We start from the raw sequence: 27056 nt of genomic DNA, 5'->3' as shown, positions 1-27056 counted from the left end.
TCTCCCTACATTTTTCTATCTATAGACTTTAAGAAACAGAAATAAAGAGAATAGACATACTTCACAATCATGCCTGAAATATGGGTGCCTAAAAAAATGATGGTTTATACATATGCAGCAATTGCACAATTTATACATATGCAGCAATTGTACAATATGCACAATTTACACATTGTGCAGCTGTGCACAAATAAATAGCACAAGGATTGCAGCATGTAGTAGCAACACTTCAACTCATAAGAAAGGACCAAAATTTATTACAAAAAGAATTGATAGAGGAAAGATTCTTTATAAAGTAAAACTGAACAAAGAAGCAAAATGGGAGTAACAACTGGAAATACAGTACATAGAAAGATATTCTGCACCACTGAATGTAAAAAATAACTTTGAGACATTTGCAGAAAATAAAACAGGTTTGAAATCTTCAATGACGGAAAAAGTGATGCTACTGAATAGAGGATGTATCTGTGTAATTGTAGCTTGCAAAAAGAGTCTTTGTAATTGGTAACTTACAACTACATGGAACAAACATGTTGACTTATTTAATCAGCTCATAGAAGACACTGTCTGCCAGAATCAGAGATTAACTCTTATAGAATTAACTTTAAGTCTTATCAATTCCACTGACAATTATCTTCTGTAACTTGAACAAAAAAACTACTGGCAGGAGATGGTTATACCTCATGAAGACTAGGCAGATGGTGTTTACCAAAGCACATTAAACTTGATTAAGAGGGATTTAAACTGATTCTTGTGAGGATTGAAGGTAAAATTCCTGAAGCAAACACCTTGGAGAATGATTCTGGCACTGTAAAATGAAGTGAGAATACTCCCTATTAGCTCACTTTGTGAAAAGTCTCAAGAAACTTTGTATTGGCTCATAAATGTAATCATTTTCATTGTTATCATAAGGGAAATAAACAAGATGAGCCTAAACTCATAGCACAGGATGATTTAATGTATATTATTTGTTGCAATGGAATGCTTGGATGACCTTGGGAAATGAGGGGAAGAGATGCTGCCCAGGAAACAATCAGAGGAGAGATGCAAAGAGCCCCCAATAGCTTAACAATCAGAGAAAGAAATTTAGGAAGGACATGCCCTAATGGATCAAGCAGTTAAAAGTGGCAATGATTTGTAATAATAATAATAATAATAATAATAATAATAATAATAATAATAATAATTATTATTATTATTATTATTATTAGATTTGTATGCTGCCCCTCTCCGAAGACTCGGGGCGGCTCACAACACGATAAAAACAGTATTATACCGGCACAAATCTAATATTAAAAAAACCCTAAAAACCCTATCATAATTAAAAACCAAACAGCACATAAATACCAAACATAAATTATAATAAGCCTGGGGGAAAGGTGTCTCAAATCCCCCATGCCTGGTGGTATAGGTGGGTCTTAAGTAGTTTACGGAAGACAAGGAGGGTGGGAGCAATTCTAATCTCCGGGGGGAGTTGATTCCAGAGGGCCGGGGCCGCCACAGAGAAGGCTCTTCCCCTGGGGCCCACCAGACGACATTGTTTTGTCGATGGGACCCGGAGAAGGCCAACTCTGTGGGACCTTATCGGCTGCTGGGATTCGTGCGGTAGCAGGCGGTTCCGGAGGTATTCTGGTCCAATGCCATGTAGGGCTTTAAAGGTTATGACCAACACTTTGAACTGTGACCGGAAACTGATCGGCAGCCAATGCAGGCCACGGAGTGTTGTAGTTACGTGGGCGAATCTGAGAAGCCCCACGATGGCTCTCGCGGCTGCGTTCTGCACGATCTGGAGTTTCCGATTTGTAAGATTATGATAATGGTAGTCTTAACAATAAAGTAGAATTAGATCATCTAATCCTGGTTCATCTGGGAGGATAACATTTGTTGATGTAGCAATTGAAGAATACTGTACAATTTATTTAAAAGAAAACAGTATTCCAATTCCCAATGCTTAAAAAAAACTGTGAATAGATTAGAAAGATAAAATTACTACAGTTTTATTGGAGCTCAGTCTTCTCCAGCATACGGTTATGAAAAATTGTGAGGAGCAGGATCAAAAACTGAGATGGGTAAACCTTTGCACATTATCTCTGAAAAAATATGGAAAATGACAAATGAATAGAGAAGGGAAAATTTTCTGTTATTAAAAGGAGAAAAAAAATCTAAGAAATCACAGAGCACTCAAAAAGGAGGAAAAGCCCTAGACCAAATACAGATAATCCTTGATTTACAGCAGTTTATTTAGTGGCCGTTCAAAGTTACATCGTCACTGAAAAAAAGTGTTTTATGACCATTTTTCGCACTTCTGACCATTGCAGCATCCCTGTGGTGGTCAGAATTCCGATACCTGGCAACTGACTCATGTTTATGCTGGTTGATGTGTCCCAGGGTCACCTCTTGTGATCTGACAAGCAAAGGCAATGGGGAAGACAGATTACTTGACAACTGTGCTACTAACAACTGCAGTGATTCAATTATCAACTGTGACAAGAAAAGTTGTACAACAGGGCAAAATTCACTTAACAAATGTCTAGCTTAGCAACAGAAATTTGGGCTTAATTGTGGCCATAAGTCAAGGACTTCCTGTAATAAATGATTAGATTCTGAGCACCTAAGAAAGAAAGAGGTGCTCACCAGAGGATTGCACAGACTTATGACAAACAAGTCTTATTAAGTTATCTGTGTGCTATACTTGCTTAATATACTTGCTTAATATTCCCTACGGGAATGCTATGGACAAAAACCTTGATTTCAGGGAGGCACCTGACAATGATATTCAGTTCAACATGGAATGAATGGAATGTCTATAAGATGTTTTTACAACCGTTCAAAAATTACATCATGTCATCAAACTGGAAGAAAGTACAGAATAGAGTGCTACACGTTTCACTTTTGCAGTTTGTACTCTTCAACCTTTTTATTAGTGACTACAATGAAAAGATGGAAAGAGTGTTTATCAAATTTGAAAATGACACCAAATTGGGTAAGATGGATAATACAACCGAAAACAAAAATAATATTCAGATAAACTTTCTAACCATATGAGAAGTTCAACAGTGCCTGAAAGAGATTATGAAATTGTCTTCACAGGATATCATCAAATTGAAGCTACACAGTTGTTAGGCTTCACACTGGGTCAGCTGCATATAAAATTCTGCACTCTATTAATTTTCATTCTTGATTTTTTTCCTCCTAACTTCTTGCCTGTTCTCTTGATAGCCTTGGTTGACAATGTTTCTTTCTAGCCTGAGAATCATAGTATTCTACATTACCAACTTTATTCATTATAAAAGCCAACTTATTAATATGTTTTTATTTAATTTTATATTTCTTTACTATGCAGAGCGGAAGTTGGACTTGAAGGTTTCAGTAAGCCTATCCAACCCTATGAATTTGTCATTCTAGACGATTTACCCATTTAGCTCATTATTACAGTCTCACTTAGCAGCCACTTCAGGATTTCAAACTGTTCCTAGTCTGTTTGCTGTAAATAATTGGAACAACATTGAAACTGAGAAGAACATGAGAAAATAATGGGCATTAATAACAAAACACAACTTTAGCAAAATTGTTAATTGTTGACATGCACGATTCAATACTTTGTAAGGTACACACTGTTATCAATATATCTAAAAGAGAAGCAGAAACATATTTTTGGGATGGGAGAATGAACAGCTGAAGTTTTCTAAGCTGTGAAAAACATAAGCTCCAAATTATCTGAGGAATGTAATTACTATACCTGCTGTGTGACTATTATTGGCTGGAGACTCCAGTGTCTGTAGGAAGTTCTCTAATGGCACATGTGCTCTATATTCCCCTGCAGAGATCCTGCCATGTGGTGCTGTTACAATTGTGGTAGCATTTGATATGCTATCTGAGGCAGTTGAGCCAGCACATCTTTCCTGGCACCGGGTCACATCTGGAAGATAATTTTATTTCCTTTTTAAAAAATCCATGCTGCTTTTCCAAACCACATTTTCCTATGAAAGCAAGCTGACAATTCCTTCAAATCATTATTACTTTCATTATATATTTTTTTCAAGGTACTCTTTTAAGATCCTTGAGATACATAGAAACATAGAAGACTGACGGCAGAAAAAGACCTCATGGTCCATCTAGTCTGCCTTAAACTATTTTCTGTATTTTATCTTAGGATGGATATATGTTTATCCCAGGCATGTTTAAATTCAGTTACTGTGGATTTACCAACCACGTCTGCTGGAAGTTTGTTCCAAGGATCTACTACTCTTTCAGTAAAATAATATTTTCTCACGTTGCTTTTGATCTTTCCCCCAACTAACTTCAGATTGTGTCCCCTTGTTCTTGTGTTCACTTTCCTATTAAAAACACTTCCCTCCTGGACCTTATTTAACCCTTTAACATATTTAAATGTTTTGATCATGTCCCCCCTTTTCCTTCTGTCCTCCAGACTATACAGATTGAGTTCATGAAATCTTTCCTGAATACCTTTCCTATACCTTTCCTCTATTCCTATATCTCTTCTTCTATTCTTTCATTGATATGTTCTATTTCTATATCTTCTTTTCTATTATTTCTTAGATATATTTTACTATGAGTATCTCCTCTATAACCTTCATCATGTATTTTACTATGTGTATATTGATATATACCCACTAAAACCCTCATTGTGTATTGGACAAAATAAATAAATACCTGTTGAACTAGGGATTACAAGACAAAATAAAAGTGTATGGATGCCCCAGGATTTTTGATATCACTTGCATTCTGCTACAGTAAAAATTAATGCCTCCGATTGGAGATTGGCAAAGTTCAGGTAAAAGTTAAACTTTTTACCAAAACCAGTGTTTAAACAGGATAACACTGGTCTGACGTAATTTTTAAGATAATCCATTAAAAAAAAATCTTATTACCATCAGCCAGGAACTCACAGCTACAAGATGACACTCTGCTTGGCAGGCAAGCTCCTTGGGTACAGGAAGAGAGTTCAATGTCATCACCACTGTCCCTGGAAAGAAGAGAAGAGTGGGCGTTTGGACAGTGGATGGTGCTGCACCAGTGAGTTTCTGCAGCTGTCTGCTGAACACTGGAAGGAAGGGTAGAGCAAAGGAGGGGATGCAAAGTTATCATTCACCAACTGGAGAGGATGCCCATAAAATATGTATCTTACTAAATGTTACTAAAGGTTCAGAAATGGTAACCTTTTGAATACTGCCACATCTGTGTACAGCTGCATATGGGAAAGCTCTCCACTGTCTACTCATTTTCACGCCCTAACTCACCCTCACCCCATAAATCAGGACTGTAAGAGGGGAGGCTGACCCTTCCCCAAACCTGGAGGAATATTATCTTGGTTCTTAAATGTGATGATACTTATAATGGCAGGAAGAATGACTGCTTAGCCAGTCTGTGGGCAGACCTGACTGCATAGAAAAGGGGGCAGGAGAGCGGTTATAAAGGTGTTAGCTGCTTATTTTCATAGAAACATAGAAGACTGACGGCAGGAAAAGACCTCATGGTCCATCTAGTCTGCCCTTATACTATTTCCTGTGTTTTATCTTAGGATGGATATATATTTATCCCAGGCATGTTTAAATTCAGTTACTGTGGATTTACCAACCACGTCTGCTGGAAGTTTGTTCCAACGATCTACTACTCTTTCAGTGAAATAATATTTCCTCACATTGCTTTTCATCTTTCCCCCAACTAACTTCAGATTGTGTCCCCTTGTTCTTGTGTTCACTTTCCTATTAAAAACACTTCCCTCCTGAACCTTATTTAACCCTTTAAGATATTTAAATGTTTCGATCATGTCCCCCCTTTTCCTTCTGTCCTCCAGACTATATAGATTGAGTTCATTAAGTCTTTCCTGATACGTTTTATGCCCATACGAAAAGCTAAAATGGAGATCTGACAATATCAAAGCACTCTTCTCCCCTTTGAGAGAAATAGGTCATAGGTAGTCATAAGAAGGTTTTTTCCTATAGCTTGTCCCTAACACCGCACGAATCCCAGCGACCAGTTAGGTCCCACAGAGTTGGTCTCCTCCGGGTCCCGTCAACTAAACAATGTCGTTTGGCAGGACCCAGGGGAAGAGCCTTCTCTGTGGTGGCTCCAACCCTCTGGAATCAGCTCCCTCCAGAGATTAGAACTGCCTCCACCCTCCTTGCCTTTTGTAAACTCCTTAAAACCCACCTCTGCCGTCAAGTGTAGGGGAACTGAAACATCTCCCCCTGCCTATGTAGTTTTTTGTGTAGGATGACTGTATGTATGTTTTTATATATTGGAGTTTCTTGTTTTTTAGACTTTTTAAATGTATTATTGTTATTTTAGATTCTAACTATTAGATTTGTTATTATATATTGTTTTTATCATTGCTGTAAGCCGCCCCAAGTCTATGGAGAGGGGCGGCATACAAATCTAATAAATAATAATAATAATAACAACAACAACAACAACAACAACAACAGTTGGCAACTCAGGACACTGAGCTTCTAATTCAGTGGTTCTCAACCTTGGGGTCGTGACCCCTTTGGGGGTTGAACGACCATTTCACAGGGGTCGCCTAAGACCATGGGAAAAATTTCCAATGGTGTTAGCAACTAAAGCTTCTATTCTGGCATCTCGGAACATATTTTTACAATCCAACCAATCAGGCGTTTACAGGGGAGTGTCCCTCTGACCTCTTGCCAATCAGCTTAAAGATCTGTTGGAAGAATTGGTGCTAAACTTATAGTTGGGGGTCACCACAAGATGAGGAACTGTATTAAGGGGTCACGGCATTAGAAAGGTTGAGAACCACTGTTCTAATTCTTACTATGATGGCTGATAACAGTCCTGTCAAATTTGAATATAAGTTGCATCATTCTGTCTCAGAATAATCAACCACATGGCTCAAGGAAAAATTTAAAGAGCTATTAGGTCATAGATAGGCTATTTTTGGGGCCCTGAACTTTAGTGAATTTTAACTCTTACTGCAAAGTCTTTGACTGTAACAGCTGAAAAACAATGCCACAATTACTGTACCTACTCTGAGACAGCAAACTAATGAATACTACAGTATACAGGTACATTTTAAAAGACAGCATAACACTGTGACAAAGAAAACTCCCAATGGGCACAGACAGAAGTAAAACTATAGTAGCAGTGTGTTTCCTTGTTCAGTATCAAACACTCTAAATCAACTAGTATTTAGAGATCCGTTTCTTCAGAGGCTTGATAAGAGCAGAAAGAGCTGCCTGCTGGCTCTCCATATGAAAACACTGTGCGTTTGCCTTTCAGCCAATCAACACAGGTTTTATGTCATTGCATCAGATAATCACTATTGATTGAAACTACAGTATAACTGCCTGCAGCTTGTCTTTTTTGTTGTTGTTAAATGCGGTGAAGTGAATGGGAGAACTTCTGTAGAGGGCTCCCAGGCTGCAAATCTGGACAATGGCTTGATGGTTGAGAAGACTGTTTCCTGTAGGCCTCTGCTGCCTTCAAGTGGTGGTGCAGATAGAGTAGCCTTAGTAGCCTTAACTAGTCCAGAACTGTAGAATTCACAAAAGAAAGGCAAGAGTTTACCAAAAGCCTATCACCCCAACTTTTACTCGGATGAAGGAAATACTATTCTACTGCAGCAAAATACATATTTTGCTGCAGTAATTCTTGTATCTTTGGATTCCACTTTTTAAAAAATAAATGGGAATATTTATTTTTTTTAAAAGTTAAATGGGCAGCTAGCAAACATCCAAGTCAAGTGCCATTGTTCATATTTTGATGACGTTTCTCCACCCCATAAAGTCTGAGAAACAAAAATTCTAGCTAGCCATAGCTTAAAGCTTTGTTTTAAAAGCTATCCACCTGCTCCGAGAAAACGACAAAAATAATATGGGAATGGTAAAAAAACATATACCTCAATAGTCTGCCTTTTCATAAATGAGTATTTTGGGATTGCCACAGCCACAAGTGTTCCTTCTACAAATAAGTAGGTCTATTCTAAAAGTCGTTTTGATTACACCTGCTGCACCCTCTCAATAATTCAAAATGTGCCTAAATGGCCAAAATTAAAAGTTTCTACTCTTGTTCTGCAGGTTTATTTTTCCAAAAATAGTTTTACAAATGAGAATAAATACTTAAATATATCCAGTGCACTGCAAAACAAAAACACCCATTAAATGGTTAACATTTCTTTGCTAACAGTCACCAAAAACAAAGTTTTTTTCAATCTGGAAGAAAACTTTGTAAAGAAGGAGTTAGAAAAGAATATTTGAGCTCAATAAATCCATCACAGATGCGCGCATACACACAAATATTTTTTTTGATGAACTGATGCTTACATACCAGTTCTTCCACGTTAATGACTAAGAGGAATGGCTCTGACCTAGTTCTTAAAACCCAAATAAATTTAAGCAATACAGACAATAACTTGGTAAGGAAATCCTCAGATAGCAGGATATTGCTAATCATTGAGATATTCTCATTTACACACACAGCTATTCTAGCAACACTTGTTAAGCATGCTCAATATCAGATCACCATGATATCTTACCCAGGATCTATGCAGTCTTGTATATCTGCCACCCAGGAATGTTTCTGCAATGAATCTATCGTTTCAAGGATATATTCAGCTCCATTTTCTACCTAGATGGAAAATATAGATATTTATGAACAGGCCGACCTTACAGATAGTTTATTGCTTTGGAAACTTTTAGTGCAAAGTGCATTTTTCATCACAATACAACAGCCCGGCTGCACAAAGAATTGGAGTACGTCATTGAATTCACATCTAATTCTAAATTACAAATAAGCAAACCACATTATGTCTAATTATGAAATGTAAACCTTTCATAAAAATCTGACCTTATGGAGGTGCAAACAAACAGGAAATTCTGCTACAGAAAGATTATTTGACAGCTGCTTGGGTGAGGGACTTTATGCTGGTTATTGTTTATTTATTTTATTTGTCAAGTACATATTGGAAATATACATGGATATAACATTGTTTATATACATAAGATCGGTACTGGTAACAGGGAAAATTAGGACAGGGATGGTAGGCACGCTGGTGTACTTATGCACACCCCTTGAACAGACATGTTGGTAGAAAATAAGGCAGCTATTTGTGTGTATTAAAGATGTCAACAGGGTTGGGGTAGCTAAGCAAGCAGGAGAAAGATAGCATAAAACTAGAATCCTAGCACCCAATATTTGATCCTATAGCAAAAGGGATTTTTAATATCTCCTTTCCATCTAGTCTGGTATAAAATCTATTACCAGCTCAAACCCAGTAAAAGAATAGCTATAAAATCTGTGCTGAATGATTTCTGACAATCATTGAGTAACAGTAAAGAAATGTAGAAAATAGAAAATAATCTTTCCAATTCAGATTTTATTCAAAGTAATATACAACTATCCAAGTTCATTGCAGAATGACACTGTGAGGAGGCTGAGTTGAGGTAGGTTACTTATCCTGGCTTAATCAATGAGCTTTATTGTATGTGAATCTGGGATGTCTTTAACAACTACCTGCCACTTTGTTGCATAGAACAGTATTTCTCAACCTCAGCAACTCAGATGAAGTCTACTCATCTTAAAATGGCTGAGGTTGAGAAACCCTGAGCCATAAGGATGGTAAAAAAACATGTACCATCCTGGATTGTAAATGGAAGAATACTTGTGAAAGCTCCCTGATGCTAGAAATTCTTTGCAAACAGAAACGCAGTTAGAAGGCAAAGAAATACGTTAAATACATGTAGTGCTAACTTTCTTTCTTTTCAGAGTGCTCTATTACAAACACTTAAGAGGATTTACAACTAAACCTGAAGATTTCAGCATAGCTAATATATAGTTACTTCCAGTGAAGGGCTACCTAAATTTTTACTACCACACTGAGGGTGTGGCTTATGCATTTTCTTTCAACATCTTTCAGTGCAAATTGGGTGTTCTGGGGTGGAGCTCCATTTTTGCTACCCCACTGTGCCACTCACCCCCAGCCTGGGAAGTAGCTCACCCCTGGTTACTTCATACAGGCTGCAAAAATACAATCACCAGATGGCAAGAATGGGTTAGAGTTTTAGATATTTCTTGCAATGGTCATTCAGATTTTTACAGCTAGATATGATGGCCAAAGCTAAGAGAAACTAGGAAATAATAATAATAATAATAATAATAATAATAATAATAATAATAATAAAACAAGCAAAACTACTGTGGGACTTGGGCAAGCAAAACTACTGATCGAATTCTGAAGCATAACACACCAGACATTGCGATCGTGGAGAAAAAGAAAGTTGGATCATCGACATCGCAATCCCAGGAGATAGCAGAATTGAGGAGAAGCAGCTAGAGAAATTAGTGAAATACGAAGATCTAAAAATTGAGCTGCAACGACTCTGGCATAAGCCAGTGAAAGTGGTCCCAGTGGTACTTGGCACGCTGGGCGCAGTACCAAAGGATCTCAGCGGACATTTGAAAACCATCGGAATTGACAAAATCTCCATCTGTCAATTGCAAAAGGCCGCTTTACTGGGATCGGCAAACATAATTCGCTGCTACATCACGCAGTCCTAGGTGCTTGGGAAGCGCCCGACTGGTGATGAAATACGAAATCCAGCATAGTGATCTCGTTTGCTGTGTTGTACTGACATAATAATTAATAATAATTAATTAGATTTGTATGCCACCCCTCTGCGAAGACTCATGTCCATTCAGCTTCCTTCTTTTAGATTGATCCACTGCTTTCTATTTTATAAATATGCTGTAAATGTGCACAAAGCAAAACATATGAAAAATATTCAGTAGCAATGAAGCCCTCAAGTTAATTAATGGATCAGCTCCAGAAGAACTGTTTGCTTGGATCTGTGTCAATGTTAATTACTCCTGAGGGCTAAATTAAGTGATACTGTTTGTCCTTTACAACTCTGCAGAATTAAAAACAAATAAATCACCAGCTCAGGAACTAGATGTGCAGTGAAATCAATGCCTCTTTTCCTGCCTGCCCAGTTTGGCATCTGCTCATCTATTTTATGACAATAACACAAATCATTATTTAAACTATGTTATGTTTTACTTTGAATTTTAGCAGACTCAAATCGATTGATAAAAGGAGCAGAGGAGGAAAGACTAACTTTTCAGACACGAAAGATAGGCTGGTATGAATTAGGATGGATAGATGTGAAAGATGAAATAAAAATATAATCATAATTTCATCTTCTGCTAGTTTTTCCCAACCTAGTACACTCTAAATATGTTGGAACTAGAGTCCCCCAAATTCCTGACCAGCAAGGAACGTGGACTTGGAATTATGGAAAATATAATTCCAACGTATTTTGGAAGTCTAGCTTGGGGAAGGTTCTGCTTTTTATTCTATGAACGCCAGGTAATTCAGACAGACAGCATAACATGTTTTTTTCAGAAGCTCCCAAACAGAAAACAAAATTAAATCCAGCGCCCAGAGATTTCTAAAGACAAAGCAAACATCAAGGATCCTGCTCCTCACAAAAGCCCCTTTTATTCTCCCTGAATTGGGAACTGGAGCTTGGATGGAAGTTTGTTGATTTGTCAGAAAACTGCTCAGGCAGCAGCTAGGCCAGTTGCTATGGCAACAGCCAAGGCCACAGGGCATCCTTTCAGTCCTGTTAGTTCGGGGCTTATAAGGCAATGCTGCAATTTTAATGAAAAGGGGAAAGGAAAGCTCATTAAAATACATAAACTAGAAGGGTGGGAGCTGGGCAAATGCTCTGCGCTTCCTGTTTTGAAAATTTAGTAGTATTGTGATCTAGACGTAGATGTTCTTCTTTACTAAGCCCACAGCCTGAATCCATCCATCTTGTTTTCTTTCTCTCTCTCTCTTTCCCTCCTTCCCTCTAGTATTAGGTGTAAATTTCCTTTTGTTCTCATATGCAACTAATAGTATTCCCCGTTCCCAAAGGGCCTTGAAAATTTTGCAAAGATAAGATGCTACAAGTTCCTTTAAGTAGAAATAGCAGAAAATAGGCTAAATTTTTTTTTTAAAGTGTCCAGAAAGAAGGAAAAATCATCAGAATACATTGTATTTGGGGGCCAACAGTATTGGGTTCCTACCGGCATGGGCCATGCTGTAGTTCTGGTAGGGAAAATGGAGCTGTGTGCCTGAGAGCGAGATTTTGGCGATTTTTTGCTTCTGCGCATGTGCGGAATTGCTTGCGCATGCGTTCCCTTATGAAATTTTGCTTCCTGTGCATGCACAAAAGTAAAATCTTGCTCAGACACATGCGGGCGGGCGCCGGGATTACAGAGCTTCGTGGGAAGTGCACTGGTTGCGGCTGTAAGTGGAATCCGCCCCTGGGGCCCATCTATAGTTTTTCCAAATAGAAGCTTATGGAAACCGATATATTCAGTAATTCTGTGCAAGTGCTAAAAAGTAAAGACAATACAACTGATAAAGACAATCCAGAAACCTCAGAGTGGCTTCTAATCCTGTGTCTGAGAAGCATAGGCATTTTTTCCTTTGGGGAGGGGCCCAAAGAGAAGTATATTTTAATCCCACTACACCCAAAGTCAACCAGGATCTGCAAGATGCTCTTAGTATTAGTTTGTAGAATGTGTCATTTAAAACAGTGGTCTCCAAACTCTCTAGCTTTGCAGATGTCAGGGAAAGTAGAGGAGAGGGGATGGTTCTGTGTGCGCGAGTATACACAGCTTGATTTGCAAGAGCATTGGGCACACATGCAAGCGGCCGCGAGAGCTATCGTGGGGCTTCCAAGATCTGCCCATGTTTCACCAACACTCCGCGGCCTGCACTGGCTGCCGATCAGTTTCCGGTCACAATTCAAAGTGTTGGTTATGACCTATAAAGCCCTACATGGCATCGGACCAGAATATCTCCGAGACCGCCTCCTGCTGCACGAATCCCAGCGGCCGATTAGGTCCCACAGAGTTCGCCTTCTCCAGGTCCCGTTGACCAAACAATGTCGGCTGGCGGGACCCAAGGAAAGAGCCTTCTCTGTGGCGGCCCCGGCCCTCTGGAATCAACTCCCTCCAGAGATTCAAATAGCCCCCACCCCCCTCGCCTTCCATAAAATGCTGAAGACTCACCTTTGTCACCAGGCGTGGGGATAATTACGATCTTTCCCCTTTTTTATTATGACTAGGTTGAATGTGTATGGCTGCATAGTTAGGGGTTTTATTATGTTATTAATGCCTTTTAAATGGATTTAATTTTTTATTATTATTAGATTTGTAATATATTTATAGTGTTCCCTCGATTTTTGCAGGGGATGCGTTCCGAGACCACCCGCGAAAGTCGAATTTCCGCAAAGTAGAGATGCAGAAGTAAATACACCATTTTTGGCTATGGACAGTATTCCAAGCCATCCCTTAACACTTTAAACCCTAAATTACTATTTCGCATTCCCTTAACAACCATTTACTCACCATTATTACTGGTACTCACCATTGAATAAGGCACTTAGTGATCCTGATATTTATAAACATAATTATTTATTAACAATAAATTTTTTTTGTTATTTATTTGCAAAAATTATTAGTTTGGTGATGACGTCTGACATCATCGGGCAGGAAAAACTGTGGTATAGAAAAAAACCCGCAAAGTATTTTTTAATTAATATTTTTTGAAAAACCGTGGTATAGGGTATTCACGAAGTTTGAACCCGCGAAAATCGAGGGAATACTGTATTACTGTTTTGCTGTGAGCCGCCCTGAGTCTTCGGAGAGGGGCGGCATACAAATCTAATAAACTATAACTATAAACTATAACTGCGTGCACATCATGCTTGCCCACACTTTCATAGCCTGAAGTGGGCCATGGCTCAATAGTTGGGGACCCCTGATATAGAACACATGGGGTACACACATCCAGGATGTTTTTCAGGCCATGCTGCCTTACCTTCAGCACAAAGGTGTTATCCTTGTCTGGCATCTCCAATGGCATAGTTGTGCGCACTTCAATAATAGCTGAGAGAGGGATGCTGACCTTTGCTTTGGAAGCCTAAAAGGCCAAAAAGATTTAAAAGAATTTAAATTTAATGACAAAAACTAACGTTTTGCTCTGAAGCATACCAAAGTGGTTAAAAAGAATGCAAATGTTATGCTAGCCTCTACCATTATTCAAACATATCAATTCCCGTGAGCCTTCCAGTAATTCCAAATATGTTTAATTAAAAACATGGTATCCAGTGGGAAATAGAAGTTAATACATTTAATTTTCATATCTCTGCACAGTGTTGTATTTTGGCATTAGCATCAATTTCTCCTTCTTACAAAAATAAAAAAGAATTTTGATGTGGATAAACAGAATGCAATTACTTCCCATTTCTGTTTTAAAAATAATAATTAAAGCAGGGCGAGCGAAGAAAGAATCAGAGAAAGCTAAAGTAAAAGGGGTGGTAAAACAAAAAAAGGCTTTTATAAATAAAGTGAATCTGACTGGCTCAGATGGTAACTTCCCGGTAGAGTATACGCACAAATGAATTCCATGTCAACCTCTTTGAATAATATGCTTTTTTAAAACAAAAGAAAGGTAGACTGCAAGTCCAAGGCACAAAAGGTTGAAGAGATTGGAGCCAAAGAGCCTCAGAAGACACAAACAATTCTTTTATTCTGGCAAATAGGGAGATTTTCTTAATGGGATCCTTACCAAAGGGTTTAAAATAAACGCAAAATATTTATCCAGTCTAAAAGGAAGCAGTATTGCCATATTGTTCAGTATCCTAGAAGTAACTTGTAACCATTTAATAATTGTTTATAACAGTTATGATTGCTCACTTAATTGTTTTTCTGTTCTCATGCCCAAAACAATTATGTTTCTTAATGCTGGAAATTGCCAGTTAAGTCAAATCAGTGTATCAGTTAAGTAGGGCAGAGGTGAAGGCCTAAGGACAAGGCGACAACATTCACTAAACATTATTCTAGTTCAGTAATTTCCACCCTTTTGTGCTTTTAAACTTGAATTAGACATTCCATAAATCTACTAAGGCAGAACTGGTACAAGCGTATTGTAAGAATATGAAACTCTGAAATATACTAACACTTCTAAAACGTTAAATTTTTTCTATGGAGCATGATATAATAATAATAATAATAATTAATAATAATTTATTGGATTTGTATGCCACCCCTCTCTGTAGACTCGGGGCAGCTAACAACAATGATAAAAACAAAATGTGACAATCCAACAATATAACAATAATATAAAACCAAACATACACACAAACATACCATGCATAACTTGTAATGGCCTAGGGGGAAGGAATATCTCAACTCCCCCATGCCTGGCGGTATAAATGAGTCTTGAGTAGTTTACAAAAGACAGGGAGGGTGGGGGCAATTCTAATCTCCGGGGGGAGTTGGTTCCAGAGGGGCGGGGCTGCCACAGAGAAGGCTCTTCCCCTGGGGCTCGCCAAACGACATTGTTTAGTTGATGGGACCCAGAGAAGGCCAATTCTGTGGGACCTTATCGGTCGCTAGGATTCGTGCGGTAGCAGGCGGTTCCGGAGGTAATCTGGTCCAATGCCATGTAGGGCTTTAAAGGTCATGACCAACACTTAGAATTGTGACCGGAAACTGATCGGCAGCAAATGTAAGCCATTGCATTGGCTGCAAGCCATTGCATTGGCTGATATATTGATTATTTGTGTTTATCTTTCCTTTTATAATCCCCAAGTCCAGTTTTAATTCTAATTTTTGTTTCACCGTATTTCCCTGAAAATAAAACTTGTCCTGATAATAAGCCCGGTAGGGCTTTTCAGGACATGCCTTGAAATAAGCCCTGCCCCCAAAATAAGACCCCTTCCCCAACTACGTACATGCATCATAAGTTTTCCTTTACATTTCAATGAGTTTTCCTGAAAAGATTTGCTGATAAAGAGAAGGGGTGAAGTTGCCAGATGCTGGTAAGATATTTGGGCACAATTTGGGGGGTGGCAAGTGAGACAAGGGATGGAGAAGGGTGGGCTGCAAGACACGCATCTTTCCAGCATCTGGAAGCTTCACCGCTTCTCTTTCTTTGCAGGGAAACTCCTTGAAATGTAAAGGAAAACCTATCATGAGTGCAAGCAAGTGCAAAATATAATTTCCCTAATTTTGGGTACTTTAGTAAATTAACATTTTTTTCTTTTTTATGCACTTCCTGTAGACAGACTATGTCCATCTCCTGTCTCTGAAGATCCAACAATACACGCTTTCTCTCAATGGGTGAATTTAAACCATTAATATTTAAATTCTTAAAAGTTTTCCCACTTAGATCTGTTTTCCCTTTTGCTATACAATTGGGGAAGGAAATTATCTCTCTTTTTTTTAATCTAAGAGTACAGTATTTGTCAAATATTCCTCCTCTGTTTAATCCGTTCTACAATTTGTCTTTCTACTAATAAAAATCTTTAAATTCAGTATCCAACCATCACACCCACAGATCAAGTTTCTTCCTCTACTTCTATTTTCTTCGAGATTTCCACATATGTTTTTCCCTTCCCAAAATGCCAACCAATCTCTTCTCTCAATCTCTTCCTTTCTCGGTCCTAATTTCTCAAGTCCTTCTGCTATTTTTCTCCAAATTCTCCACTCTTTCTCTTCTTCTTCCTTCTCCCCCTTTCGTCGCCAAAACACTTCCTCAGTTCCTTCTCTCACCACCTTCTTCTTCAATCTTAAAAGTTTACTTTACTTTCTCCTCTCCCACTATGTATTTGCTGCTTTTCAATCCTTTCGAAATCTCATTCTTTCACTTGCCTTTCTCACTCTTCCCCCATCGACAGAGATGATCCTCCACTTTTTGGATTTTTTTTTCTACCAATACACCTTACCGCTTTCTCACTTTTTTCTTCCTCCAGCAGACGTGGTTGGTAAATCCACAGTAACTGAATTTAAACATGCCTGGGATAAACATATATCCATCCTAAGATAAAATACAGGAAATAGTATAAGGGCAGACTAGATGGACCATGAGGTCTTGTTCTGCCATCAGTCTTCTATGTTTCTATGTTTCATTAGCGAGCCAACTCTCACGCCTTTGGATCGGCCATTAGCAGGCCGATTTCTTTTGTGTCTGATCAGAGGCATCTTCTTGTTCTTCCAGGAGACTGTCTTTCTCCCTTGGAGCTACATAGTCTCCCCTCTCCACTGGTGCCCTCTTCAAGAGCTAACATTGCCCAAAGACCACAGAAATCACAAAAAATCATGCAAGCCGAACGGAGCCCCATTGGCTTGCTACGCAGCGGATTTTCAGTGAATTAAGTCTAATGGAAACTTAGTGCACCTACTGTACTGACTTCCAAGTGGGAGGAAATTGTGCGCTTTGAACAGTATAATGTGGAGATGGGTTGGCAAGGACATGGATAGTGCATCAGAAGAAAAGATGCTGTGCAGTTGCTTCTTAAGAGAAGAATTTTTGATGGAATAACTCCTCAACGATGGTGCTTGTCAGGTGCAAGAAATCGGAAGCCAGGATAGAACTCAAAAACACCACAAGTTTATTCCATGCTACCTATATACAAGAATCTGGTCTACTAATTATCAAGTAAAATTGGCACCAGATAATTCAATGCACTTCAAAGAGGTACTTGACTTATAGTAGGTTTCTTTTGGCAGGGGACAACGACGTAGGGCAGTGATGGCGAACCTATGGCACGGTGCCACAGGTGGCACCTGGAGCCATATCCACTGGCACATGAGCCGTTGCCCTAGCTCACCTCCAACATGCATGTGTGCGCCTGCCAGCTGATTTTTGGCTCCCATAGAGGCTCCAGGAGGGCATTTTTGGCTACCAGAGATCCTTCGGGGAAATAGAGAATGGCCTTTTTACTCTCCCCTGGCTCCAAAGAAGCCTTTGGAGTTTGGAGAGGGCAAAACATGAGCCTACTGGACCCATCAGAAGTTTGGAAACAGGTTGTTTCCAGCCTCGAAAGGGCCTCTGGGGATGGGGGAAGCTGTTTTCGCCCTCCCCAGGGATTGAATTATCGGTGTGAGCACTCGTGCATGTGCGAGTGTGCACGCATGCTCTTTTGGCACCCCAGGAAAAAAAGGTTTGCCATCACTGATGTAGGGTCATCTACCCAGCTTTGGGATTTTTTCCTGGGAGAAAATAAATTCTTTCCTGGAAGAAAATAAAAATGGCATTGACCTCCTAATCTTTCTGGGATCACTGAGACATATATTCACCCACACATTTTCAAAGCACCTTGAGCTTTATCGTTTTCTTGCAGACATTTCAATGCCCAAGCTAGGTAACATCATCAGTGCTATCAGGTCCACCAGGCTCAGAGTGGAGTTACAAATATTCTACTTTATTGATTTTCAAAGCAATTTCTTCCCCTTGTCCTGCTGGTTTTAAAACCTGCTGGTTTTAAATTATTTCCACGCTGATCAGCGACTTTATTCATGTTTACTCTATACAGTGTTCCCTCGATTTTCGCGGGGGATGCGTTCCGAGACTGCCCGTGAAAGTTGAAGTTCCGCAAAGTAGAGATGCGGAAGTAAATACACTATTTTTGGCTATGAACAGTATCCCACGCCTTCCCTTAACACTTTAAACCCCTAAATTACAATTTCCCATTCCCTTAGCAACCATTTAGATTATTATTCCCCATGTTTATTTATTAAAGTTTATTTTAAAAAAATGTTTTTTAATGGCAGACGAAAGTTTGGCAATGACATATGATGTCATCGGGTGGGAAAAACCGTGGTATAGGGGGGGAAACCGCGAAGTATTTTTTAATTAATATTTTTGAAAAACCGTGGTATAGACGTTCCGCAAAGTTCGAACCCGCAAAAATCGAGGGAACACTGTAATTCTCTACTGTCTATGAGAATGCGTATTTATACAGACTTATTTTTTAGGCCAAATTAAAAATTATCCTAAATCTGTCTGAAGAAATTGCTCTTTCTAGCTACAACTTGGCCTTTCTTGGTGAGTAAGGAAAGACGCAGAAGGGGAGGAATGGAAACAAGATCTCTCGCTTGCTTGGTGGCATAAAAGGAGTTCACCTGAATGGGATTTTCCATGCACTCTTGTCCAGTATGCTCACACTAGCAAATTCCCCTTGGCTCAATTTTCAGAGATCACCAGAGCATGAAGAAGGCGCTCCTGTAAGATTGTGGAGCACAGTATTTCTACCCACTCTTCTCAAGGCTGCAACTCTCAAACCGCTTACGGCCAACGGTATGTTTTACACTCAGCTGCTCGGACAGCTGGCCTAACAAGAGTCTTGCAAATCCAAAAAGGAAGCACACTTCACAGCTCAGTGGCATCAAAACCCTCCAGTTGTAAGGTTGGTTCTTCCTCTACACACCCACAGTTGACAAGTAGAAGACAGAAAAGGAACAGAAACAACTCTAGGAAACAGGAAATTCTTTTGATCGAGTCATGCTACCAGGTCAACATTTATTGTCTCCCTTTGACAGCTGCCCTTATAACACTTATGTAACTCAACATTCATTCTAAACCCAACTGGCAATATGAGCCTTCCTTGATCTTCCAAGGGCCTTGACCCTGGAAACAGCTTGCATGCAAACATTCTGTGTTTCACACTTGTCCATTTGTTTCTAAGCAAGAAGCACCAATGTGACCTGAGACGTGCTTTATTTGCAGGAAAACTTTTGTAGCTTCCCAAAACTCTAGATATTCCCAATCCTTCCACTTAAGGTCCATGGTATACAACTATTATGAGCATAGTTCCCTCTAAGCTGAGCAGTGAGCAATCGCTCACTTAAAAATCAGAGTTTTCCAAACCTGCCCAGAAGCCGAGAGGGAAAGAGTGAGAGGAAAGGAGAGAGAGAGGAAGAGAGAGAAACAGATAGAAAAAAGAGAGGAAGGAAAAGAGAAAGAAAAAGAATGGGAGTAAGGAAGAGAGAAAGAAAATCAAAATTTATTTATTTATTTATTTATTATTTAGATTTGTATGCCGCCCCTCTCCGAAGACTCGGGGAGGCTCACAACAAGATAGAACAAATCATAAATAATCCAAATAACTTTAAAATATTTAAAGATTTAAAAGAACCCCATATACTAACAGACACACACGCAAGCAAACCATGTATAAATTGAACATGCCCGGGGGAGGTGTTTCAATTCCCCCATGCCTGATGGCAAAGGTGGGTTTTAAGGAGTTTACGGAAGGCAGGAAGAGTAGGGGCAGTTCTAATCTCTGGGGGGAGTTAGTTCCAGAGAGCCGGTGCCGCCACAGAGAAGGCTCTTCCCCTGGGGCCCGCCAACCGACATTGTTTAGTTGACGGGACCCGGAGAAGGCCCACTCTGTGGGACCTAATCGGTCGCTGGGATTCTTGCGGCAGGAGGCGGTCTCGGAGATATTCTGGTCCAGTGCCATGAAGGGCTTTAAAGGTCATAACCAACACTTTGAATTGTGACCGGAAATTGATCGGCAGCCAATGCAGACTGCGGAGTGATGGTGAAACATGGGCATACCTAGGTATCTAGTTTGAAACTAGCTCAACTATTTAAGTGGCATTTTGATATTGATAGAGTTGCCCTATTATGAGCTCACTGTTATAGACACACAGTACAGTATTTTATTTTGAAATTCTCTGAGGCAAAACAGGGTGGGTTTTTTATTTGTTTGTTTGTTTGTTTATTTATTTATTTCTGTGCCGCCCAGTCCCAAAGTGCTGGCAAGCCCCCCAGGCCGGCTGCGACCTTTTAAAACACCCGCGCCGCTTCCCATCTGTCTCCTGAAGCCGAACACGGAAGTTCGGCTTTGCCGTTCGGCTTCAGGAGACAGATGGGAAGCGGCGCGGGTGTTTTAAAAGGTCGCAGCTGGCCTGGGGGGCTTGCCAGACCCCCCCGAACCCCAAACCCGGGTTCGGGGGGGTGCTGGCAAGCCCCCCAGGCCGGCTGCGACCTTTTAAAAGAGCCGCGCCACTTCGCAGCTGTCTCCTGAAGCCGAACGGCAAAGCCGAACTTCCGCGTTCGGCTTCAGGAGACAGCCGCGAAGCGGCGCGGGTGTTTTAAAAGGTCGCAGCCGGCCTGGGGGGCTTGCCAGCACCCCCCCGAACCCCGAACCCGGGTTCGGGGGGGTGCTGGGAAGCCCCCCAGGCCGGCTGTCACCTTTTAAAACAGCCGGAAAGCCGTTTTTTTGCGGGTTTTTTTTTGGTTGCACGGATTAATTGACTTTATATTGTTTCCTATGGGAAACAATGTTTCGTCTTACGAACTTTTCGTCTTACGAACCTCCTCCTTGCACCAATTAAGTTCGTATCATGAGGTATTACTGTAATTCACAGTAATCACAGAAACATCATATAAAAACATTGAGAATGTGAAGGCAAAGAAAGATACTCTATTTTCATGCAAGTTTTGGCAGGAAGCTGGGAAAGGCTAACCTAAAAAAGCAGGTTTTTAAACTACACTTTAATGAAGTCAATGTTGAAGTTTGGTATACCACAGAACAAAAGCTATTTGCCCAGGCTGAGATCTACCACAAAACAGACCTCTCTACATTTCACTAAATAGCCATTTGTAGTTCTGGCATCAGGGGACTCTGGGAAGGTCCTGGAAGCCTTTTTGAAGCCAATTCAATCCAAGCCTTTTAAAAAAGAATGTGATTCCTAATTGTTTAAGCATATTAAACCCATATCATTAAATTCTTTTTTGGCAACCAATGCAGGGGTTTTTTTAAGCACAAATCCAGTGTGTGTAGAGTAAGATGCTCCAGAGCAGGGGTCTCCAACCTTGGCAGCTTTAAGACTTGTGGACTTCAACTCCCAGAATTCTTCAACTCTAGGAGCTGAAGTCCACAAGTCTTTTTTTTTTTAATATTTTTTTTTAAAATCTCTTTATTAATTTTTCTTATGTCATTCCCATCACATATTATTTTGAATTACAGATTATACATATTCTCAGTTAACATTCTGACAGTAAGTTTTGACCGGTTTCCTTTCATTATATACATTGTATTTTATATTTTTAAATTCTAAAATCTATTACGTTCATTAATTATACACGGTAACTGTAGGTCGTTTCAATTGTACTGTTGTTTCATATTATGTTGCTTTTATGTTCTCTTTTGAACCCATTCGTGCCATTTTTGCCATGTTCTTTTTGATTCTATTAATTTATTTCCCTTAATTGAGTTCGTGAATTCGTCCATCTCTACACATGCATATATCTTATCTGTAATTAAATCTTCCGTTGGTATCTGATCACTTTTCTAGAGTTGTGCTATCGCAATTCTCGTGGCGGTGTTAATATGTGTTGTGAGGAGCATTGTTTGTTTTGAATAATGTTTTCTCCAAACTCCTAAAAGCATAGCTTCCGGTGTGAGTTCTATTTCCTCTTTCGTAATCTCTGTGAGCCAAGTATGAGTTATTGTCCAAATTTTTTGTATCATGGGGCAGGACCACCACATATGGAAAAACGTACCTCTTTCCTTTTTACACTTCCAACACAAGTCTGATAATGTTGGGTGGATCTTTGCTAATCTCGCCGGTGGGAGGTACCATCTGTAGAATAATTTGTAATAGTTTTCCTTATATGCTGCCGAAAGGGTTATTTTGGATATTGTGGTCCATGTTCTTTCCCAGTCGGCAATATGGATGGCGTGTTGCAGATTTTTTTCCCACGCTATCATTGGTGTTTTGGTCGTATCTTTTATTCTTTCCTGTTCTAAAAGTATTTGGTATATTCTGCTTATTTGTTTATTTTCATTTCCTATCAGAATCTTATCTAATGGGTTCATAGATTTTTGAATACCGGGTGTTTGATTGTCTTTTTTAAATCTGGATTCTATTTGGGCGTATGTCCACCAATCCATTTTATGATTTAATCTTTCCAGTTCTTGTCTAGATTTGAGTTCCCCGTTTGGGTGTAATATGTCTCTGTACTGGATGGTTTTGGCTATGTCGATCAAATTTGGGTAGATGATGGCTTCCATAGTGGAAAGCCATCTTGGAATTTTGTCGTAGTGTTTATTTTTAATTTCGTACCAGGTTTTTAGTAGTGATTTACGGATCAAGTGCCCGTCAAATATAGTTTGTTTTTGCAATTTATCTTTCCATAAATGCGCATGCCAGCCTGTTTGTAAGTTATGACCTTCTAATACAAGTATTCTCTTATTTTTTAAGTTAATCCACTCTTTTATCCAAATTAGGCTTGCCGCTTTGTAGTATAATTTTAGATCCGGGAGCCCCAGGCCTCCTCTAATTCTATTATCTTGGAGATACATATATTTTATTCTTGGCCTTTTGTTTTGCCAGATGAATTTGGAGATGATTTTATTGATTTCTTTAAAAAAATTTGGTTCCAAGTTAATCGGAGCTGTCTGAAAAAGATATAAAAATTTGGGAAGAATATCCATTTTTATTACAGATATTCTGCCTAACATTGATATTTGTAGGTCTTTCCATTTCTCTAAATTTTTTTTGGTATCTTGCAATAATTTGTCATAATTGTCTTTTTTAAGTGTAATTGTTTTGTTTGTTAATATTAATCCTAAGTACTTCATTTTTTTTGTAGTTTGGAGTTTAGTAGTTTCTTCTAATTTCCTAATTTGTTGTATACTCATGTTTTTTGTCATTAACATTGTTTTCTGTTTATTTATTTTTAGACCTGCAAATTCCCCAAAAATTTCAATTTCTTTGATTAGCTCTGGGCCAGAGCTGGTTGGTTCTTCTAAAAAGAACACCATGTCGTCCGCATATGCCTGTAATTTATATTCTTCTTTTTTAATTTTAATTCCTTGTATATTTTTATTATTTCTTATTTTATTTAGTAGTAGTTCCTGTGTCAGTATAAATAATAAGGGTGACATTGGGCAGCCTTGGCGGACTCCTTTTTCTATCAAAATTGGTTTTGTAGTGTCTCCATTTATTATTGCTCTGGCCTTTTGGGTGGTATATATATTTTTGATAATGTTTTCAAATCTGTTACCTAATTTTAATTTAATTTAAGTCTTAAAGTTGCCAAGGTTGGAGACCCCTGCTCCAGAAAACAACTTAGCCACAACCTTCTGCACCAGTTACATTCTTTTGGAGCAGTCCAAAAGGCAGTACAGTGGTACCTCTACTTACGAACTTAATTCATTCTGTGACCAGGTTCTTAAGTAGAAAGGTTTGTAAGAAGAAGCAATTTTTTCCATAGGAATTAATGCAAAAGCAAATAATGTGTGCGACTGGGGAAACTACAGGGAGGGTGGGAGGCCCTGTTTCCTCCCAGGAGATTCCTAGAGAGGCCCCACGGAGGCTTCTCCCCATCTTTTCCGGCTCTGTTTCCTCCCAAGAGATTCCTAGAGAGGCCCCACGGAGGCTTCTCTCTGCCTTTTCCTGCCCTGTTTCCTCCCAGGAGATTCCTAGAGAGGCCCCATGGTGGCTTCTCCCTGTCTTTTCAGGTTACAGTTTTGGAGGCTCGGGTTCGTAAGTGGAATATGGTTCTTGAGAAGAGGCAAAAAAAATCTTGAACACCCAGTTCTTATCTAGAAAAGTTCGTAAGTAGAGGCATTTGTAGGTAGAGGTACCACTGTATATTAAATCATTTGATCTTAAGGTTAGCAATGCAGGAATGGCCAAACTAAACATATCCATAAAAAGGCACTGCAGCACACTTTGAAAGTAAGTGTTCCTGAACACAGGTGGTCTGAGCGTTCAATAACAATGACGGATCTTGAACAACCCCCAAACCGAGAGCCTGTTTCTTTTAAAGCAGCTTCATTCAGAGCAGGCAATTCCTCCAGTTCCTAAATCCAGATGCACTACAGGTAGTCCTTGACTTACGACAGTTCATTTAAGTGACCGTTTGAAATTAAACAGCACTGAAAAAGTGGCCTCTGCTGTTTCAAATACTAGGTGGGCTTTATTGTGGATCATAATTTCATTTTGCTTCATACTTGCTCTCCATGGCTCCTTCATTTCTATTTTGTGTGGAGCTTAGGAGTTAGTTAACAGGTTTTTAAATGATATAGCATATGGTAGTGATGGCAAACCTATGGCACTGTGCCACAGATGGCACAGAGAGCCATATCTGCTGGCACACGAACCATTGTCCTAACTCACTCCAATGTGCATGTATGCACCGGCCAGCTGATTTTCGGCTCACACAGAGGCTCTGGGAGGACATTTTCAGCTTCCGGAGGTACTCCGGGGGGATAGGGGAGGCTGTTTTTGCCCTCCCCAGGCTCCAGGGAAGCTTCTGGAGCCTGTAGAGGGTGAAAAATGGGTCTAACAGGCCCACCAGAAGTTGAGAAACAGGCTGTGTCCAGCCCCCAGAAAGCTTCCAAGGGGACAGGCGGCCATTTTTGCCCTCCCCAGGCATTGAATTATGGGTGTGGGCACTTGCGCATGCATGATAGTGCACGCACATGCTCTTTTGGCACCCAAGGAAAAAGAGGTTCGCCATCATCGGCATATGGTATACACATGCATTGAAAAATTGTAATTTTATCATGCTTTTAAATCCCTTGCTTATTTATCTGACTTTTTTATGCTTGGGAGGAAGTGTTCCCCTTCCAGTTTTTACATATATTTTAAAAAAATAATAAAAATCTATCAGAAAAAGGAGAATGGCAATATTTTCATTAATTACTTTCCCTAATTCACCAGTTTAAGGTTCCCAGGAACCTTGAATCCCAATTTACGTATTATCAACCTATATTGCCAGACTATACTTTATACTGGATGGGTGTCAACAAACTCAAACTCAACCCAGACAAGACGGAGTGGCTGTGGGTCTTGCCTCCCAAGGACAATTCCATCTGTCCGTCCATTACCCTGGGGGGGGGGGAACTACTGACCTCCTCAGAGAGGGTTCGCAACTTGGGTGTCCTCTTCGATCCACAGCTGACATTGGAACATCATCTTTCGGCTGTGGTGAGGAAGGCGTTTGCCCAGGTTCGCCTGGTGCACCAGTTGCGGCCCTATTTGGACACAGTCACTCATGCCCTCATGCCCTCATCACCTCGAGGTTCGATTACTGTAACGCTCTCTACATGAGGCTACCTTTGAAAAGTGTTCGGAAACTTCAGATCGTGCAGAACGCAGCCGCGAGAGCCATCGTGGGGCTTCCAAGATTCGCCGATGTTTCCTCAACACTACGTGGCTTGCATTGGCTGCCGATCAGTTTCCAGTCACAATTCAAAGTGTTGGTCATGACCTTTAAAGCCCTACATGGCTTTGGACCAGACTACCTCTGGAACCGCCTGCTACCGCACAAATCCCAGCGACCGATAAGGTCCCACAGAGTTGGCCTTTTCCGGGTCTCGTTGACTAAACAATGTCGTTTGGCGGGCCCCAGGGGAAGAGTCTTCTCTGTGGCGGCCCCGGCCCTCTGGAACCAACTCCCCCCCGGAGATTAGAATTGCCCCCACCCTCCCTGTCTTTCGTAAACTACTCAAGACTCATTTATACCGCCAGGCATGAGGGAGTTGAGATATTCCTTCCCCCTAGGCCATTACAAGTTATGCATGGTATGTCTGTGTGTAAGTTCGGTTTTATAATAAGGGTTTTTAGTTGTTTTATTATTGGGTTGTCACATGCTGTTTTTATCATTGTGGTTAGCTGCCCCGAGTCTATGGAGAGGGGCGGCATACAAATCCAATAAATTATTATTATTAAATTATTATTATTTTCCAAGCCTCAGAACATATATACTCAGAGGAAGGGGAAAGTGTCTTATTTGGTATATAAAAGAGAATAAGTGTGAGAGAAGATGCCACAGGCTGAACAGTGGGGAATAAAAAAGCTACTTCATCAATCACTTCCCAAATCTTTAAAGTGAAACGATCAATTAAGAGGGGAAGAGCGTGTACATAGAAATATTGCTATGCAAGAATATGCAATCACTCATGCCCTGGTCATCTCATAACTGAACTATTGCAATTGGCTGTGTATGAGGATGCCCCTGAAGACCATCCAGAAGCTGCAGCTGGCACAAAATGCAGCAGCATGAGAAGCAACATGCACTTCACACTATGGTTATTTGGCACTATGGTTATTTGGCACAGCTATGCAAGCTGAATTGGCTGCCAGTTAACTTCTTGGTGCAATTCAAAGTGTTGGTTGTTACCTATAAAGCTCTTTCTGGCATTCTTTGATTATCTGAGGGATCGTCGTTTCTGTCCACCTAGTGTATACGGGCAGAGTGGGTACAGTCTGGA

General features: G+C 39.9%; 1 protein-coding gene across 13 annotated transcripts in view; it reads right to left on the bottom strand.

Moving 5' to 3' along the window:
* The window catches only part of SH2B2 (SH2B adaptor protein 2), a 90521-nt gene that overhangs the window by 6945 nt on the left and 56520 nt on the right, over nt 1-27056 (bottom strand). For 7 of the 13 annotated variants that reach the window (XM_070735202.1, XM_070735190.1, XM_070735188.1 and 4 more), the window contains 4 exons: nt 13853-13954; nt 8516-8607; nt 4893-5065; nt 3740-3919 (listed from right to left, as the gene is read on the bottom strand). In XM_070735202.1, the coding sequence (XP_070591303.1) occupies nt 3740-3919; nt 4893-5065; nt 8516-8607; nt 13853-13954 (547 nt within the window). The remainder of the gene's footprint in view (nt 1-3739; nt 3920-4892; nt 5066-8515; nt 8608-13852; nt 13955-27056) is intronic. The other 6 variants (XM_070735198.1, XM_070735199.1, XM_070735197.1 and 3 more) reach the window with 1 other exon arrangement.

This window comes from Erythrolamprus reginae, chromosome 1 (genome assembly GCF_031021105.1).
Source record: "Erythrolamprus reginae isolate rEryReg1 chromosome 1, rEryReg1.hap1, whole genome shotgun sequence".
In the NCBI taxonomy this organism is placed as follows: domain Eukaryota; kingdom Metazoa; phylum Chordata; class Lepidosauria; order Squamata; family Dipsadidae; genus Erythrolamprus; species Erythrolamprus reginae.
The sequence above is the reverse complement of the archived record's forward strand: the minus strand, read 5'-3'. Positions and strand labels throughout refer to the sequence as shown.